General features: G+C 42.4%; 1 protein-coding gene across 1 annotated transcript in view; it reads left to right on the forward strand.

The window, feature by feature from the left end:
* Csnk2a2 (casein kinase 2 alpha 2) overlaps positions 1–16962 on the forward strand; it is a 33290-nt gene extending 16328 nt beyond the window's left edge. Inside the window, exons 6-12 of the mRNA XM_042054238.1 lie at positions 5645–5704; positions 10542–10625; positions 11324–11434; positions 11953–12054; positions 12548–12648; positions 13125–13273; positions 15309–16962. Of these exons, the coding sequence (XP_041910172.1) occupies positions 5645–5704; positions 10542–10625; positions 11324–11434; positions 11953–12054; positions 12548–12648; positions 13125–13273; positions 15309–15385 (684 nt within the window). The 3' untranslated portion in view covers positions 15386–16962. The remainder of the gene's footprint in view (positions 1–5644; positions 5705–10541; positions 10626–11323; positions 11435–11952; positions 12055–12547; positions 12649–13124; positions 13274–15308) is intronic.
* The last annotated feature ends 237 nt before the right edge of the window (positions 16963–17199 follow it).

Here is a 17199-nt window from a genome sequence, read left to right on the forward strand (position 1 = left end):
TTGAGAGGCAGAGGCAGGAGGATCTCTGTGAGTTTGAGGCCAGCCTGGTCTACAAGAGCTAGTTCCAGGGTTCCAGAACAGGCTCCAAAGCCACAGAGAAACCCTGTCTCGAAAAAAAACCAACAAACAACAACAAAAAAGAATTAGGCAGCTTTTCTTTCATTGTAGTCTCTGAAAGTGTAATACAGTGTATAAATCTAGGCAGCTGTCTTCCTGCCTAACTTCTTATTTGTTAATGTTAGGTGATAGGTTTTGAGTTAGAAATGCTGATTTTAAAATAGCGGTTAAGGGTTTCCTCCCAGACTTTCTGCACAGTGGCACCTATCAGCCTGTTGATTGGCCACTCAGTGTTTTTGATGCCCTGCTGTTGCTAAGATCTGCTTTCCCTCTCATGTTGCTAGGTTCTTTTGTTTCCTCTCTAAGTCATCTTTAGAGTTAGTTGGACATTACCATACCTGGTTCTTGAGTGTGCTGTTAATAGAACCTGAGTGTTCCTGTGTCCTCACAGTAGCCAAGAAGTTTAGGTAGTTATACTGTGATCCATCTACTGTCGCGGCCTTTTCTATTAGGACTTTCTCAGTTACTGTTGTCCCCATAATGTCTTTAGAGCTATATGCTTGTGAGTATATGGTTCAAGATCAACTGGGCTTTTCAAAAATTCTTATATTGACTTTTAATTTGATTGTATTTGTGTCCAGAAAACATGTTCTATCCAGGTTTTGCATCCCTAGTCTACAAGTCTTATCACCCCACAAAGTAGAGAAGGGGAAGCTTTGTTTCATGACCAGAACTATTTAAAATATTGAATGAACTGGATGTGGTGGTACATGCCTTTAATGTCAGCATTTGGGAGGTAGAGACAAGTGGAAGCTCTGAGTTTGAGGTCCATCCAGGGCTACATAATAAAACACTGTCTCCAAAAAGAAAAAAAAAAAAGGTTTGAACTTAACTTTGTTCTGTGTATATGAATATATGAAACACAGATAGGATTTTGGATTTTGTTCAGATGTGACTGGGGCATCTAATCCTATCTTTCTCAGAAGCCAGAAACCAAAAGGATTGGGAATTTGAGGTCGACTTGGGCTACATGATACCCTATTTCAAAAATAAAATACCCCCAAAACAAACCATAGATGTAATTTTATATTGGTCTCGTCACCAAAATAATTATTTTTATGCAAATATTCTAAGAAGTATAAAAATAGAAACAGGGTGGGTAGTTGTGCATGCTCTAATATCCCAGCACTCAGGAGACAGACGCAGGGAGATCTCTGAGTTCAAGGCATGCTTGATCTACAGAGCAAGTTCCACAACAGACAGGGATACATAAAGAAAATCCTGTCTTGAAACAAAGAACTTTGGTCACAAGCACCACAGATACCCAGCCTGTATAGTGCTGACTATTTGGAGCCTGTTGATGTTTGCTTTGTGATTCTAATGTGGGTCATGTTTTAAACCATGAAGGTTCCTTACTCATTTCCCCTAGTGTTTCATTTCATGATAGAGGTACTAGTTTGGTGTTCCCCCTTTTTAATTTTTTTTTTAGATTTATTATTAATTATGTATATAGCATTTTCCCTACATATATGCTACAGACAGAAGTGGGCACCAGATCTCATTACAGATGGTTGTGAGCCACCATGTGGTTACTGGGAATTGAACTCAGAACCTCTGGAAGAGCAGTCAGTGCTCTTAACCTCTGAGCCATCTCTCCAGCCCCCTGTTGTTCCCCTTTAAAAAAAACACCAGTTTTCTGTATGTCAAAGTTAAACAGTAAAAGAAACATAGTGTCCCTTCAAAAGACAAACTTTAAAAAGGGGGGGGATGAGGGGGGGAGGTTGTCTCTAAGAGTTAGAGTAACTACTTAACAGCACACTCCTCAACTTGAAAGTGTCAAGTAAGAGTTGGGTGTGGTGGCACACACTTGTATGCAATCCCAGTGCTTGGGAGACTGAAATAGGAGAATTCTAAATTCAAGGCCAACCTGAACTACTAGTGAGTTCCAGGTCAGCTTGAGCTGCATAAGAAGTCCATGTCTTAGAATAAGTCTAAAGGAAAAGGTATCAGTTGAGATGCCCAGTTATCTGTGGCATTAAGAATGTTATAAATTAAAATTTGTTCTAGTTCCGTAAATTTCCAAACAACACTGTTTTGTTTTTTCGGTCTTGAAGGTTACATGTTAGCAGTATCCTAAATTGGTGGCTACAACTTGAAATAATTGCTTGTCCTTTGGCTTTATATATCCCCTCCTTTTGATCTTCCTCCATTTGAAACCCTGAGATTTCTTGGTGTGTACTGAGCTGTGTATGCTCGCTCTGCGTCTCATACTTCTTATACCTGTTGCTCTTGTGTAGTGGGTCAGAGTCCATAGAAAATGAAGTCCTCTTGAATTGTAGCCATTAGGCAAGAACACAGTATAAACTGACTGTGCGGTTTCCCCGGTGTCTTTGAAGTTACGCATTCATGCATGCAGTAGGAGTAAGTGAGGCCCACTGTGGTGATTCCTTGGAAGTTTGTACTTGTGCATAGGAGACATCAAGCCTGATTATCAAGTTGCATTGTCTGCCATTCTCCTCTTCGCATGTTTGCAGGGTTTATTTTAGAAAAGTCAAAGACATATTCAACCAGGCCTCCTTAGATTACTCCTGTAGTAGAAACTGATTTTTAGGGAATCACCAGTGGTGTTTGAGGCTTTGCAGCTGACCTGAATAGGTAAGTGGTTTCTTCCTTACTACCTTTATAAACTTTGTGAGTGAGTGGAGTGAGGGGAGCGAGCCGAGTGTAAATCAGACTTGTGGGAATCAGTTCTTTTTTGTACCTTGTGGGTCCTAGGGATGTAACTCAGGTTGTTGGGTGTGATAGCAAGTGCCTTTACTTGTGAGCCCATAATCTTCCTGGGAAGGGAAATAACTTGGTTTGTTTTTGGTTAAGTCTCTTATGCAAATGTGAGCAAAAGCGTTTTTCCTGCCAACAGTCTGCAGTTGCTTGGTTAATAATATTTCTCTACATACCTGGAGGGAAGTGTGCTTCTTAGGAAGTTTCCCTTTGTAATTTCACATGAAACTCTGCTAGTTCTTGAAAGCTAGGTCTGTTTTAGTCACTAAACTGGTGAGCATTATAAGAGCGAGTGGAGGAGCTAGACATGCTGTCCTGCTGTGAGGGCTTGGCTTGAGAGTTTGGTGGAGTCAGTGGGATACAGTAGGATACAGCTTTGCAGTGTGCGTTCATAACACCTTGGGGGAAAGGTGGGGGAGACTTCAGAGATCCTGAATCACCACAGTAGTGACACATTCAGCTGGCAGCAGCTGCTTTCCTTATATGTACAATAGCTAGTTATTCGGGCAACATTAGCGTAGGCTCTAGGCAGGTAGCAGTTTGTGTTTACTACAGTGAGGATTTACCTTCAGAACTCAGCTCCCTGCCGGTATACCTCTGGTGCTAATTCTAGAGACCCTGAGAGTCTCACTTGCTGTGAAAACACCTTAGAAGCAGTGGTTCTCAACCTCTGTGGGGTCCCATATGGTTATTTACATTACCAATCATGATAACAGTAAGCAGAATTACTTATGAAGTAGTAAAGAAATAATTTTTATGATTGGGAGTCACCGCAACAGAATAAATGTATATATTAGCATAGGATGGTTGAGAGTCACTGCCCTAGAGGGAAAGCATGACCTAGGGTTTAAAGAAGGATGAGAACTGTTTCTGTGTAGAAAGCTGAGGTGGTGGTTTGGAGAGGATCTCTGAAAGGGGGCAGTGGAGGAGCAGATACCTGTGGTATCTTCAGAGAAGTGTGATTCCTGAAGTCTGCCAATGGAGATTGGCAGCAACAATTAGAGGAAACCAGGTTGGCCCTTGGAAAGGACTTAATCATAAGCACAGGTGGTTAACTGGTCCAGATGTAGTTTAATCTTAATCCCACCAGGAACCGTGAAGAAAGGTTAGACTGATGGCCAGCCATTAGGGCTTTGTAAGGAATAGGTTCCAAGCACTGTTGTGTGGGTAATGTCTTTTCATATTAGTAAAATTGGTACTGGCTGGGATAGTCAGAAATACTTGCTGACACCCTAAGGACATTTGGTTTTATACCTTAGGTCCTTTACATGATGATTTATATAGTATAGTGTGATCCAAGAGGAAAAGCTTTTAGAGATAAAGGTTCAAATAAGATATCCCATATTGGTTGTTTAGAAATATAAACATTAGTACTCGGGTTGAGAATTTGATCTTTTCTCTCCTCCTGGGCTGTTTCTGACCCTGTGTTTCAGTTCAGCACAGCCTCTGAGACGACTCTCACAACCCGGGTTGACCGTATCTTAGACCTTTTATATTCTGGTTGCCAGTTGTGACCAAGTACTAGCTAAGAAACCTGCCTTGAAGCACCGGGTTGATAAAACAGAGACCTGGGGTTTGGTCCTTAGGAGGCTGAAACAAGTTGGTGAGTAAGTACGCTTGATACAGCTCAGCCCACAGGTGAGCCCCAACCAGCACAGCATCTTATGGGCCCAAGCCAGCAGTTATCTGGGGCTGAGAGAGCTACATATTCTTACTAAGCTGGAAAGGCAAGTTACTCTTCCCTAAGGGAGAGGAGAGATGTGGCTTCTTCTCTACAACTGTGCTTTTTATTAGTTTCTTTGTCATATTTGCAGATACAGTTTCATTTTCCTGTGTAACCATTCTGTGCTCCTTGGAGATCCCTGTGATGTGGTGATTCTTTTCTCTAATAGAGGAAAAGTTTTAAGTGTTTCAATTAACTTTATTTATAGGAAACACTGCCTACATGATAGGGAAGAGATTTGCTTGGAATTGATGATTACCAAAGGCAATGCGTAGTGTCTGACTGACACTATGGTACTTTAATGATCCTGGGTACTCTGCTCCAAGAAATTCAAATTTATTTCAAACTCCATGAGGCAGATCTCTGGATTATCAGTAATGAAAGTTTTTTATTTTTAACACCTTATTACATTATTCCTTTTTTTTTTTTTTTTTTTTTTGGTTTTTTCGAGACAGGGTTTCTCTGCCGCTTTTGAGCCTGCTCCTGGAGCTAGCTCTTGTTAGACCAGGCTGGTCTCGAACTTCAGAGATCAGCCCTGTCCTCTGCCCTCCCGAGTGCCTGTAAATTATTCCTTTTTAAAAAATATATCAGTTACTGCCTGTGAAATCTTTTTTAGCCTGGAATTGTTTGGTGGGGATCAGAGGGCATAGATTTTTGAGAAGACTCATGGCATCTTTCAGATGTCTACCACTTTCCCTGTTTCTTTTACAAGTCATTTCATTCCCCTAACACTAGTCGGCAGCAACTGGGGAAGGTCTCCATGTGTGCTATGCGCTGGGTGGGCTCAGCTTGATGTGGACAGCTAGACAACTTGACTTCACAACAGTGTGGCTGTAGTTATTAGAATTCTAGAAGGTTAAGTAGCAAAGATCAAATTGGCTATAGTGTTTCCCTCTCCCAGAACTCCTTCCTTTTCCCCTTCTCTGCTGAAGGTGGAATGTTGAGCTCCCTCATCTATGCCATTCCAGGTCAGGCAGTGAAGTTGTGGGTGGCCATTGTAACTAAATTTGCGGAGGAAGGCCAGCATTTAGAATAACAAATACGATCAGACTAAATTAACTTTATGTTTTCTGAAATCTGTTTCAGCAACTCTACCAGATCCTGACTGACTTTGATATCCGGTTTTATATGTATGAACTACTTAAAGTAAGTAGCATTTGTAGACAGTACTTTAAAAAAAAAAAAATCAGGCATATTCCTTTAAGAAGTGTTTTGAAAAGAAAAATTCAAGCAGAATATTTTCTGCTACCCAGAGAATCTAGAGAGGCCTAAATTCTGATGAGAATTCTGTTGTGAGGACCTCTTAGATTTTCTTTTCTTTTTTTTCTTCTTCTTTTTTTTTAATTTAACTTTAGTTTATGTGCATCGGTGTGAAGGTGTCAGATCCTCTGGAATGGTAGGTTACAGACAGTAGTCAACTGTCATGCGATGAGCTGGGAATTGAACCTGGGGCGCCGCTAAAAGGAACAGTCATGTGGCTTTAACCCACTGAGTCACCTATCCAGCCCTCCTCACGGGTGGTGTTTCAGTAAAACTTAGAAGACTGGTCAAAACGGACAGGGCTGTTATACAGAGCTCACAACCCCCCTGCACCTCTTGTTGGCTGTTGAAGTTTTCTTTGCCAGTAATTAATCCTAGTCTTCTATGTAGAAAAGTCACTCAGATATAAAGTCTTTAAAGATGGCTTTTTATTGCTCGTAATCCTCAGAGTTGGCCTGGTTTAAGTCTTTTTTAGATTCAAGTCTGCCTGACTGAGACGAAGGTGGTCTGGGTTGGCCCCCCATCATGTATCTTGTGATACAGGCTGGCGTTGCTGGAATAGTTTGATCCGTCTTTGAAATAGCAGTAAGAATGGAGACCCTCAATGTGTAAACACTTCAAACCTGGCACGTGCTGGTTTGCCAGCACCTTGTAACCAAAGTCAACCCTGTGGCCAAGCCCTTGATTTCAAAGGGTTGCAAAATGGTTATTATTCTCTTGGTGGGAAAGTCATAAAGAGGGATGGGTACAGAATTGGCAGCCGGTTTTTGTTTGTTTGTTTATCAAACTGTCTTTTAGCATCCTTTCTTTATATGAGAAGATCTACCCCTCACCCCCCAAGTGCTAATGCTCAATCTAGGGAGAAGTGATGGGTGGCCTCCTTCTGAGTGACTTAAAAATACCAAGTACTATAAAAAAAGAAAGCATTATCAATTGGCAAAAGAATATTTTCATTTGTCTAGGTGAATACTTGAGTAAAGCATTCTGAAAATGCTACATGTACCTTTTAAGGTAATGAATCACTAATAACTTCACTAAGAACTATGAGCTCACAGAAGTGCTTATAAATAACAGAATGGCCAGGCATGGTGGTGTATGACTAACTCCTGCACTGAGGGAGATAGAGGCCAGTAGGTCTCTTAAGTTCACTATAAGCCTAGTCCTACATAGTGTATTCAGGCCAGCTACAAAATGAGAACTCTCTCAAAATAATAATATAAATTATAGAGCATTACAAAAAACGGGGGGGAGGGGAATAGTGGTTGTAGATCTCAATTAAGAAAATTCCCAAGATGGGGTTATGTGGGGAACTGTGGAATATTGCTTGAAACCAGGTTAGAGAGCAAGGCTGGACTTAGGGAGTGGGGAAGTTTAAAGACCTGACCTCCATGAAATGAATGCTGGAATGATCTGCCTGTTTATCCGGAGCACAAGTAGTGTGGGGCTTGGGGAAGTCACTCCCATATCTATTGAGCTCCCTTTTTGTTGGGAAGGGTAAACTAGAGCTTGACCTGGTCTTGCCGTTTCTGTGTCTTCTCCAGAGTAGAAGTCTAAGTAGTAGGAAGAGGTTTGCAGTCCTCCCAGGAAAGAAACCCCACACATGCACCCTGGAGGAACCACGTGCCCCATTCTCTCCAAGTGTTCATTTAAGTCAGTATTTAGGTTTTTTTTAAATATTATTTATTTATTATGTATACAATATCTTTCTGACAAGACCTCATAACAGATGGTTGTGAGCCACCATGTGGTTTGCTGGAATTGAACTCAGGACCTTTGGAAGAGCAGGCAATGCCCTTAACCACTAAGCCATCTCTCCAGCCCCCAGTATTTAGGTTTTGTAGATTTTAGCGAGCACCAGCTGGACAAAGAAACTAGCACAGCTGTCCTCAGTGCTGGGGCCCTGCTACTGTCTAGTGGTAGCAGTATTCTATCTGTTCCTGCTGATGAATGATCAGAAGAAATTTAAAGGCATTTTAGGATCCCCACAGGGTGTTTGGCCAGTGAGTACTGCCAAGAACTAATCACTGCTGCTTTTTCCCTCAGCCTTTGCTTCCATGTGTCTTTCCCATCTCAGGTATTGTCTGGATTCTGTCTTGACAAGGCTGAGTAAAATGGCGGGAAACTGAGCTGGAGGCTGTGTGTGACTGCTCAGTGACTGACCCCACCTCCAGTTTTCCTGTGATCTGGTTCAGATCCAGGGGCATGTGCCCACATGGAGCCTAGTTTTATAGGAAAACTGCCAAGATGGGACTTGAGTGAGAACTATGAAATGCTGACTAAGCAAAATGTCAGTTTCAAGAAGGCACAGCAGCACATTAGAATCTTGCTACAGCTGTTGTAAAGTAAATCTTGAGTTTCTGTGATAGTAGACTTGGTATGTATAAACCTTCAGCCAAGTGTCCTTAGATCTATGGTAGCCGCTTAAGCAAAACCTAAGAGCTCTGTTCTCTGCTCATGTGATACTGATCACTTGCCAAGTGCTTAGTGGTCTTGCATAGCTGGTGGCTACTCTACTACACAAAAAACTATGGACAAGGCTGGCAGAAAAATTACGGACATCCAGAAAGTGCTCTTAGGCTCCTTCTGTCTTTGGAGATTATATGTCACCTCTATCCCCAAGTTTTTATATTGTCCACTCTCCAAATTCAAATTAAAAGTGTCAAAGCTTGTCTGTTACTGTTGCTGTTTTTTGGCATGCTGCTTGCTTGTCCTCTGTTTAAAAACCCTCCAGCATGAAGATGCCTGGTGTGGTATATCCTTAGTCTACCACTGCAGGAGGTACTTGGTATCTAGAGTTACTTTTGTTGTCACAGCCTGAGTGACACAACTGGCACCTAGACCGTAAGTAGATGCCGTGTATCGTGCTGAATAGTCTTTAATACAGGATAGACCCACACGAAGAGTTTTCTGGCCTCCTGAAATTTTCCTGTGCTTCTTAAGCCAAATGGTCTAACTTTGGTGTTCACAAAGATGACCCATGGTGTGTGTGTGTGGGAAAGAAGACTTAAAGAGCTGTGAGTGGGTAGGTGGGAGATATATTAGGGGCAAAAAAAAAAAAAAGCTGGATGTGGTAATCCCAACACTCAGGAGTCTGAGGCAGGAGAATATCGACTCTGAAGTCAGTCTGGGTGCAGAGAGTAGAGGGCAGCCTGATTGAACTGTGTAACAATACAAAGGAAAAAGGCTTGTTAATCCAAGCTTAAAATTTTAAATCAGTGTTTCTTTAAAGACACTATAAATATATTTTGATATAATATAAATATAGATTATTTATAGTCTACATTTAAATATATATATAGAGAGAGAGTGATCAGTGAACACGTGGCAGATAATGTTTCATCACTAGTAAGAAAACACAAATCAGAAATACATTGAGCTACCTGAATAGCTGTAATTTAAGAAGGAACAGGCGGTGGTGTCACACGCCTTTAATCCCAGCACTTGGGAGGGAGAGGCCTGCAAAAACAACAAAAAACAGTGACAGCTGTCGGTGAGAATGTGGAAAGACTGGAGCCATCTTGTGCTGGACTTGAGAAAACAGGCAGTTTCTTAAAAATTGTAGTTACCTTGCAACAAGGCGCTTCTGCCCCTAAAAAATTTACCCAAGATAAATGGATACATAACCTCCAGAATAGCTTAAATATGATTGTTCGTTGCAGCATTTGCTCTCAACAGCCAAAAGTAGAAACAACCCTAGTAAATTCATAAATGATTCAGTGTCAGAAATAAATAAGCTCAGTGAGAACATTAGACAAAGTACTGTACTATTAGTAGTAATATCCAGCAGTAAGAATTCTCTAGATAACAGATCCATGGTAGCCAGGAGTAGCTTGGCATGGGCATTAACTGAAAACGAGCTCCAGGGAACTATGGGGGTGCTGAAAAGCTCTACAGCGACATGGTGACATTGCTTACACAGCTGTCGGTTTACTAAGGATCATTGGCTTTCAATACTTTAAAAGCCTTTTATACTGATTATATTACAGGAAGTGATTTTCTCTCTTAGAATAGTAATAATTCTTAAATACTGGCTCAGGTTTTATGTTTAAGAAAAATGTAAATGTAAACTCACATAGTTCACATAACTTAAGTCTGCCTGGTTAAAAGATATCTATCTTCAGGCCAGGCGGTGGTGGCGCACGCCTCCAGTCCCAGCACTCGGGAGGCAGAGGCAGGCGGATCTCTGTGAGTTCGAGGCCAGCCTGGTCTACAAGAGCCAGTTCCAGGACAGGCACCAAAGCTACAGAGAAATCTTGTCTCGTGGGGGAAAAAATAAATATCTTCAAATGTCATTCATTTTTCATGTCCATGTAGATTCTGAGGTCCCACACTCTGGCCTCATTCTCTCTTTTTTTTTGGTTTTTCGAGACAGAGTTTCTCTGTGGCTTTGGAGCCTGTCCTGGAACTAGCTCTTGTAGACCAGGATGGCCTCGAACTCACAGAGATCCGTCTGCCTCTGCCTCCTGAGTGCTGGGATTAAAGGCGTGCGCCACCACCGCCCGGCCTCATTCTCTCTTTTTAAAGCAACCTTCATCATGATCATCAACAGCCCCCTTTCTACTGGCTACCAGCTGTAGTGTCCCTGGAGAGCATCTTAGTTTCTTAAAGACAGTAAGCTGTCCTTTTTGAGATAATTCAAGGTAAAGTATCACAAATAATAAATGGGTTTGCCTTGGGGATGGTAGAGAGTTTGCTTACTTTTCTCTGCTTTCTTACCTTCTAGGCTCTGGATTACTGCCACAGCAAGGGAATCATGCACAGGGATGTGAAACCTCACAATGTCATGATAGATCACCAACAAAAAAAGGTACCAGTCCAGCCAGGTAGCACCATATCTTTGCTGAAGGCTTGGGGAAACCTCAGCATTGTCCAGTAGCACTGTGGTGTCTGTAGAGCGTAGATTTCTTCAGTAGACTGAAGTTGCTGTGACTTCTCTAGTCTCCACGAAGTTACATGTGACCTTGGCTGTGGTCACTGGTTTTATTTTGGTTTTTGTGTTCGGAGGACCTTAGGAAGAAGCTATAGTAGTAGTTTCTGCTTTGCTTTTTAGTGACCATTAGACCAATCCTACTATCCCTAAAAAGTACACTTGGGTCTCTCCAACTCTGGTTGTTTTAGCCAGTGTTAGCTTAATGACCAAATAGAGCAGTTCCGGAGTGGGGTATGCACTTGAGTCCTTCAGTAGTGCCTGAGGCTTTAGAGCTGTGAATGATGGAATGTGTGTTCCACAGGAAAGGAGCATGGAGACAGAAAAAAGGCTGTGTGCTTTTGATTTGTAGAGTAAAAAACCAGGATAACTTTAAAAGGGGAAAAACTCAGTACTTAGAATAGTCTAAGTACTCTGCTCCAGAAATGACCTCATCTACAGTTTCTGAAGTAGACTTTTCATGGGTACACTACGTGTGGCCGAATACCTGTAGGAGAGATGTGGTGTGGCATCCTCAGAGGTATGGGTGAGTAAGTATCTCGAAGTGCACCTCTTGCATTGTTTGGTCTTTATCATAGCTCCGACTGATTGACTGGGGTCTGGCGGAATTCTATCATCCTGCTCAGGAGTACAATGTTCGTGTCGCCTCAAGGTACTTCAAGGGACCAGAGCTCCTTGTGGACTATCAGGTGAATGTGTCAGTGAAGCTGCTCTGAACTATTTTTATATTCTCTTAAGGATTTTCCTGATTTCTGTGTAGTCAGTTTATTCTTATTATTATTATTTTACTCTAAAGGTTTTTCTCAGCTACATTAACAAAGAATTCATTTTTTTTTAATGTGTGTATGTGTATGTATGAGCATACTTGTGCTATAGCCTTCGTGGGAGAGTCAGAAGACAACTTGCAGGAGTTTGTGATCTTCACCATGTTGGTTCTTAGAACCAAACTTAGGTTAGAGGCTTAACAGCCTTTTACTACCTAAGTCTCTTGCTGGCTTTTTTCTTCTTAATCTTAAGGGAAAGGAGTGACTTTTAGTTCTAAAGTAACTGCAGAAAGGCTGAGGATGGAGCTTAGTAGTAAATACTTACCTTGTATGAATAAGGCTGGAGTGCCTCAAAAGCAAGGGCTGATCTTTAGAAGTCAGATGAGTATGAGAAACGCAGGTTGATACATTGTTGACTTAATGACCATTCCTCCTGCCTTCAGATGTATGATTACAGCTTGGACATGTGGAGCTTGGGCTGTATGTTAGCAAGCATGATATTCCGAAAGGAGCCATTCTTCCATGGGCAGGACAACTACGACCAGGTGAGCAGCTTCAGCCTTTGCCGGCTTGTCACAAATGCTAGGGAAATAGCCTCTGGGGCAGGAATAAGGTGTGGAGTGTTGCTCAGTGCACATGGGCTCTGTAAGCTAACAAATTGTTCAGAATTGTGTGTGGGCATGAGGGCCCCAACCATGCAAAGACAGCCAATGCTGTCTCTTGGAAGTTCAAGATGACTCTAAGAAGTAACGCAGCTCTTTGTCTGACAAAATCAGATTCTATAGTCATTTGATCAGTGTCCCCAAAGATATTAGCATCTAAATTATGTTAACCCTTTAAAAGTAGTTTAGAAACTTGCATTCATGTGAGCTTTGTGTCCTTAAGTCTCTTTGTTTATTCTAGGCTGGGGTCTCTGTTAGGTCCAAAGAGATTTGGGTGGTGTGGAATTTCCTGATTCCCAGACCCGGCACAGTGTCCTGGCAAGCTCATGGGAAGCTTTGTGCTTGGTGGTTTGGTTCAGTGTGTTCTGTGTTTCAGCTTGTTCGAATTGCCAAAGTTCTGGGGACAGATGAACTGTATGGATATCTGAAGAAGTACCACATAGACCTAGATCCACACTTCAATGATATCTTGGGACAGTAAGTTAAAAGGGGGAGAGAGAGGGTAAGGGAGGAGCAAGCATTTTGCCCTATTTCTGAAGTGGGAATATTACACAAAATCCAATTTCTCATTTGTCCAATTTATTTATTGAGGTTGAGTCTCACTTCTGTGTAGACCCAAACTAATGTTGAACTCACAGGAATCTACCGACCATTGCTTCACTTTGTCACCACCAGGCCTTACCCACGGTTGATGGAAAAAAAAGGCAGAAGAATAATGCTTACTCAGATGCAGATGTTTTAAATAGACTGAGCAGTTTCATGTCAGCATGCCGTGGTTCTAGCAGGGGCACTGGGCTGAACAGGCAGGGGCCTGTTCTGAAGTAGGTCCTGAGAAGAATGGGCTTCAGCTGCTTCACACAGTGCATCATTCTAAGGGTTGGTTTGTGTTGGGTCTATTAGAGGAGCTTTTTCTTGTATTTAGTCTCAGAATACTAATGATGTACTTTTTGTAGGCATTCACGGAAGCGTTGGGAAAACTTTATCCATAGTGAGAACAGACACCTTGTCAGCCCCGAGGCCCTAGATCTTCTTGACAAGCTCCTGCGGTACGACCATCAACAGAGACTGACTGCCAAAGAGGCCATGGAGCACCCATACTTCTGTGAGTGTCTCCCTTTATCTTTGGTGTCAGTCAGAAAAGTAGGGATTTGGATTAGATCAACCTAGGAATTTGGCTTCAAATCATTATTCTAGATCACTGAGACCATTTACAGGTGATTTTATTAGTTCCTGGAGGTGTTTGCTTAATTCACTGCTAGTAATACCTCGGAGGCAGTGCTGTCTACCCATTCCCGTCATTCTGGACTTATATACTTAGGGTATCTAAGATTCTTGTTTGGTTTTTCGAGACAGGGCTTCTCTCTGTAACTTTGGGACCTGTCCTGGAGTTCACTTTGTAGACCATGCTGTCCTCGAACTCAGTGAGATCTGTTTCTACCTTCTGAGTGCTGGGATTAAAGGTGTGTGCCAGCAGTGCCTGGCAAGATTTTTTTTTTCCAAGTGTGAAATTATAATCAAAGATTATTTTTTTCCCTTTAAGGAAGTAAGTTAAAAGTAGGAAGATCAGCTGGGTGGTGGTGATGCACACCTTTAATCCCAGCACTCAGGCAGAGGCGGGTCAGTCTCTGAGTTGGAGATCAGCCTGGTTTACAGAGCAAGTTCCAAGACATCCAAGGCTACACAGTGAAACCCTGTCTCAAACCAAGCAGACAGACAGAAAGGTCGTGAGACGGCTCTAATGGCTCTAATGGCTCTAAAGGAAGCAGTGTGTGAGTCAGAGCAGCCTGAGGTGAGCCGGCAGTTCCCACAGCATGTCTGTGTGCCTCTTGTACTTGCTTGTGGTTTGAGTACATCTTTCCATTGAACCCGTGTGGAGGCAGAGGTGGCACAGTCTAGTCATGGAAGGGGCTGGGAAAGGAAGAAGCTGAGGAGTGACTTGACTCTGATTTCACTCTGTTCTTTGACCCCTTTGTGCACTTTTCCTTTCCTTTTTTCCTTTGGAGTTTTGCTAATTCCTAGTAATTGTAATGAATATGAAGGACTTACTATGGTCTTAAACCTAGGACAGAAATTTAAAGCAACAAGAAGTTGAAAGGTCTTCTCTTTCAGCCTCCTGAGCTCTGGACTGCTGACATTCCATTGTCTACTTTCTCATTTCAGTCACAAAGCTGTTTTTACTCTTAAGTTAGGCCACTTTCAGGATACTAGTGTTGCCCAGCGTAGTGGCACACACCTTTAAACCAAGCACTCAGAGGCAGTCAGTGGGATACATAATAAAACTCTGTCTTAAAACAACAACAAATAGCCAGGTGTGGTAATACACACCTAAGGATTGGGAAGGCAGAGGCAGGTGGATCCCTGAGTTCGAGTCCAGCCTGGACTACAAAGTTAGTTCCATGAGAGAGCTTGGGCTACCCTGTCTGAAAAAACAAGCAAGCAAGCAAAGCAAACAAACACAATAAAATAAAAAGCAGTACTGGTATAAACTCATGAGACAAATGCATACGAATTGCAAATTTGAGGCAATCTAGGATATATAGTTAGACCCTGTCTCAGAAATAATAACAAAAACAACCTGATATTTCAGATAATTGTTTGATTGTTTTTCTAAATAAATTGCGTATTTCACTCTGCTTAAAATTTATAGACTGCCACTGGCTCTCTTACTCACCCTTTTTATAATGTGCTCATTGTACATGCTTTAAAGAATTTAAAGGCTAGGTATTATGTTGGTATGTAAAGAAATCACAAGAAATTGGTGGTTAAGTTGGGGTTGCTGTGCCTTTCAGCAGCCAGTTCTGTATTCTAAGGAAGTAGAACTACCTCCAAATAATTCTCCACTGGGCATGACCACTACCCTGACTGAGCTGCAGCCTAAGGCTGAGTTCAGTGTTAGTTTGAGCAACAAATAAAATTTTCAGAAGTAGTTGAGGCTATGACTTAGTAGAAGATTGATTGCCTAGCATGCATGAGACTGGGTGCTATTCCTTGCCTTGAGGACAAAAAGAAAAGGAGTCCATTCCTGATCCTGGTGCCTGGTTCTTGTGTGACCTGAGTTTCTCATAAATGTCTGTCTTGGTGCATATAGAAGAGGAAAAGTGGGTGCTGACGTGTGGACCCGTGCTCCTCTCTTGCAGACCCTGTGGTGAAGGAGCAGTCCCAGCCTTGCCCAGAGAATGCCGTGCTTCCCAGTGGCCTCACCGCAGCACGATGAAGCCTGGAGAACCGACGGTAATGCGGCACTGATGCTTGCCAGTAAAACCAACCACCAAACAAAACCTGAAGGAAACTACAGTGTGATAAAAAGAAATTCTAATCATTCCTTCTAAAGGCAAAGAAGAGTAAAGACCTAAAGCCTGTCAAAAGCAAGAAACTCCCCAGTTCTAGTCTGCAGGGAGCTGCGTTGTGCAGTGTGGCAGCGCATAGTGCAGGATCTGAGGGACTCTCCCTTTGGAATGCATGGGAGATGAGACGCTCGGAGTTGTTGTGCACGTACCTGCGTTTAACAGGATACCACTGTTGAATTAACCCGTTCGGTCAACAAGCTCTGAATATCTGACTTCCTATCTATTCCATTGTGGTCTGGTTTTCTTTTGTGAGAATTCAGGCTCAGTTTTAGCAAAAGTCAGCAGTCTGTTCTGACACACCAGCCTCATTTACAAAAGAAAAAAAAAGAAAGAAAAGAAAAAGAAAAAAAGATTAAAACAGTGACAGTATTTTTTTTAAGCTCTTTTACAAATTCATGTGTTATGTATTTTTTTATGACATGAGCTCTCCAGGAAATGTACCTCATTCCTGCAGTTTTCTTCTAAGTATATCCATTTGGAGGCAAACTGCGGTCACTCTCACCATGTCCTCTATAGTGTCAGAAGATGGCACTATAGATCTTGAGATGCCATGAACAGGTCCCAGGTGCATTAGAAGTTCCATGCTGTGTGCATAACTTGGGGCTCACCTTTATTGATTTGCCTAACTGTTGAATCTTGTTTCTTTTTTGAGTCCCGTCCCGTCCCCCCTCCCCCCCCCCCCCCCCCCCCCCCAGCCGCCTTGTAAGGAAACCCTCACCATTTCTCAGCACAGCTTTGTATGGGCACCTCCTTTAATGTACCACTCTAAAACAAAGACTACTTTTGTTCACAACCGTAGCTGCAGCTGCAAAGTTAGTCTTCAGGCAGTTCAAAGAGGGAGGGAAATTTTCTATTAGGATTCATTCAGGAAAGATGTCACGTGTACAAAAGGCATACCCGCCACCTTCCCTCTTTTTAATCCTGTGACAAACAGGTCTGGTTGCAATCAGGGTGATGGCATTTACAGCTCTGATAGGTCATACATGAATGTGATGGCAAAGAAGTCTGGCATGCAGGCGCTTGCTTGTGGGCAAGGTTGTCCCATGACTCCTGCAGCTGGCTGGAGCAGGATGACCAGGGCTGGGGGAGGAAGTGGGGCTCCTGGAGCAAGTGTCAAAGCTTTATAGATCCACTGTGCTAACTTCGTGTTAGCTGAAAGAGATAGATTTTGTTTGTTTGTTTTTTGTTTTGTTTTGTTTTTTATAGGGCTAATTTCATTTGGGGGACTGGTCATTGACGTGGTTTGTCACCTAGTCCCCTTTCCTTGGCTGCAGAGCCATGCCTCAGCTCTGGAGACCTAACATGTTTGGGGTATAAACCACATCACACTTAGGGTTTCTTCATTAACTATTTAATAATGCCATACATTTTTATAAGGTTAGATTGTTTGTTTGAAACATCTGTTTACATTCCAAATTCCAATAAACTTGTATTGGTATTGGTAGCAGGTCCATCTCTAAATGCAGATTCTATTTTGTCGTTTGGTCTGTGGGAACTTAAAAGGCAAATTAACACTTTCCTTGGTAGTATGGAGTTGAGTTTACAGGTTAAAAAGTAAGATTCTGGGCCAGTGACATGGCAGGTAAAGGCATCTGCTGCAAAGACTGGTGCCCGAGTTCAGTCCCCAAAGTGCATGGTGAGGGGAGCCTCCTCCCACCTCCTCCCACAAGCTGTCTTCTTC

This window comes from Arvicola amphibius, chromosome 15, assembly GCF_903992535.2.
Source record: "Arvicola amphibius chromosome 15, mArvAmp1.2, whole genome shotgun sequence".
Classification (NCBI taxonomy): Eukaryota; Metazoa; Chordata; class Mammalia; order Rodentia; family Cricetidae; genus Arvicola; species Arvicola amphibius.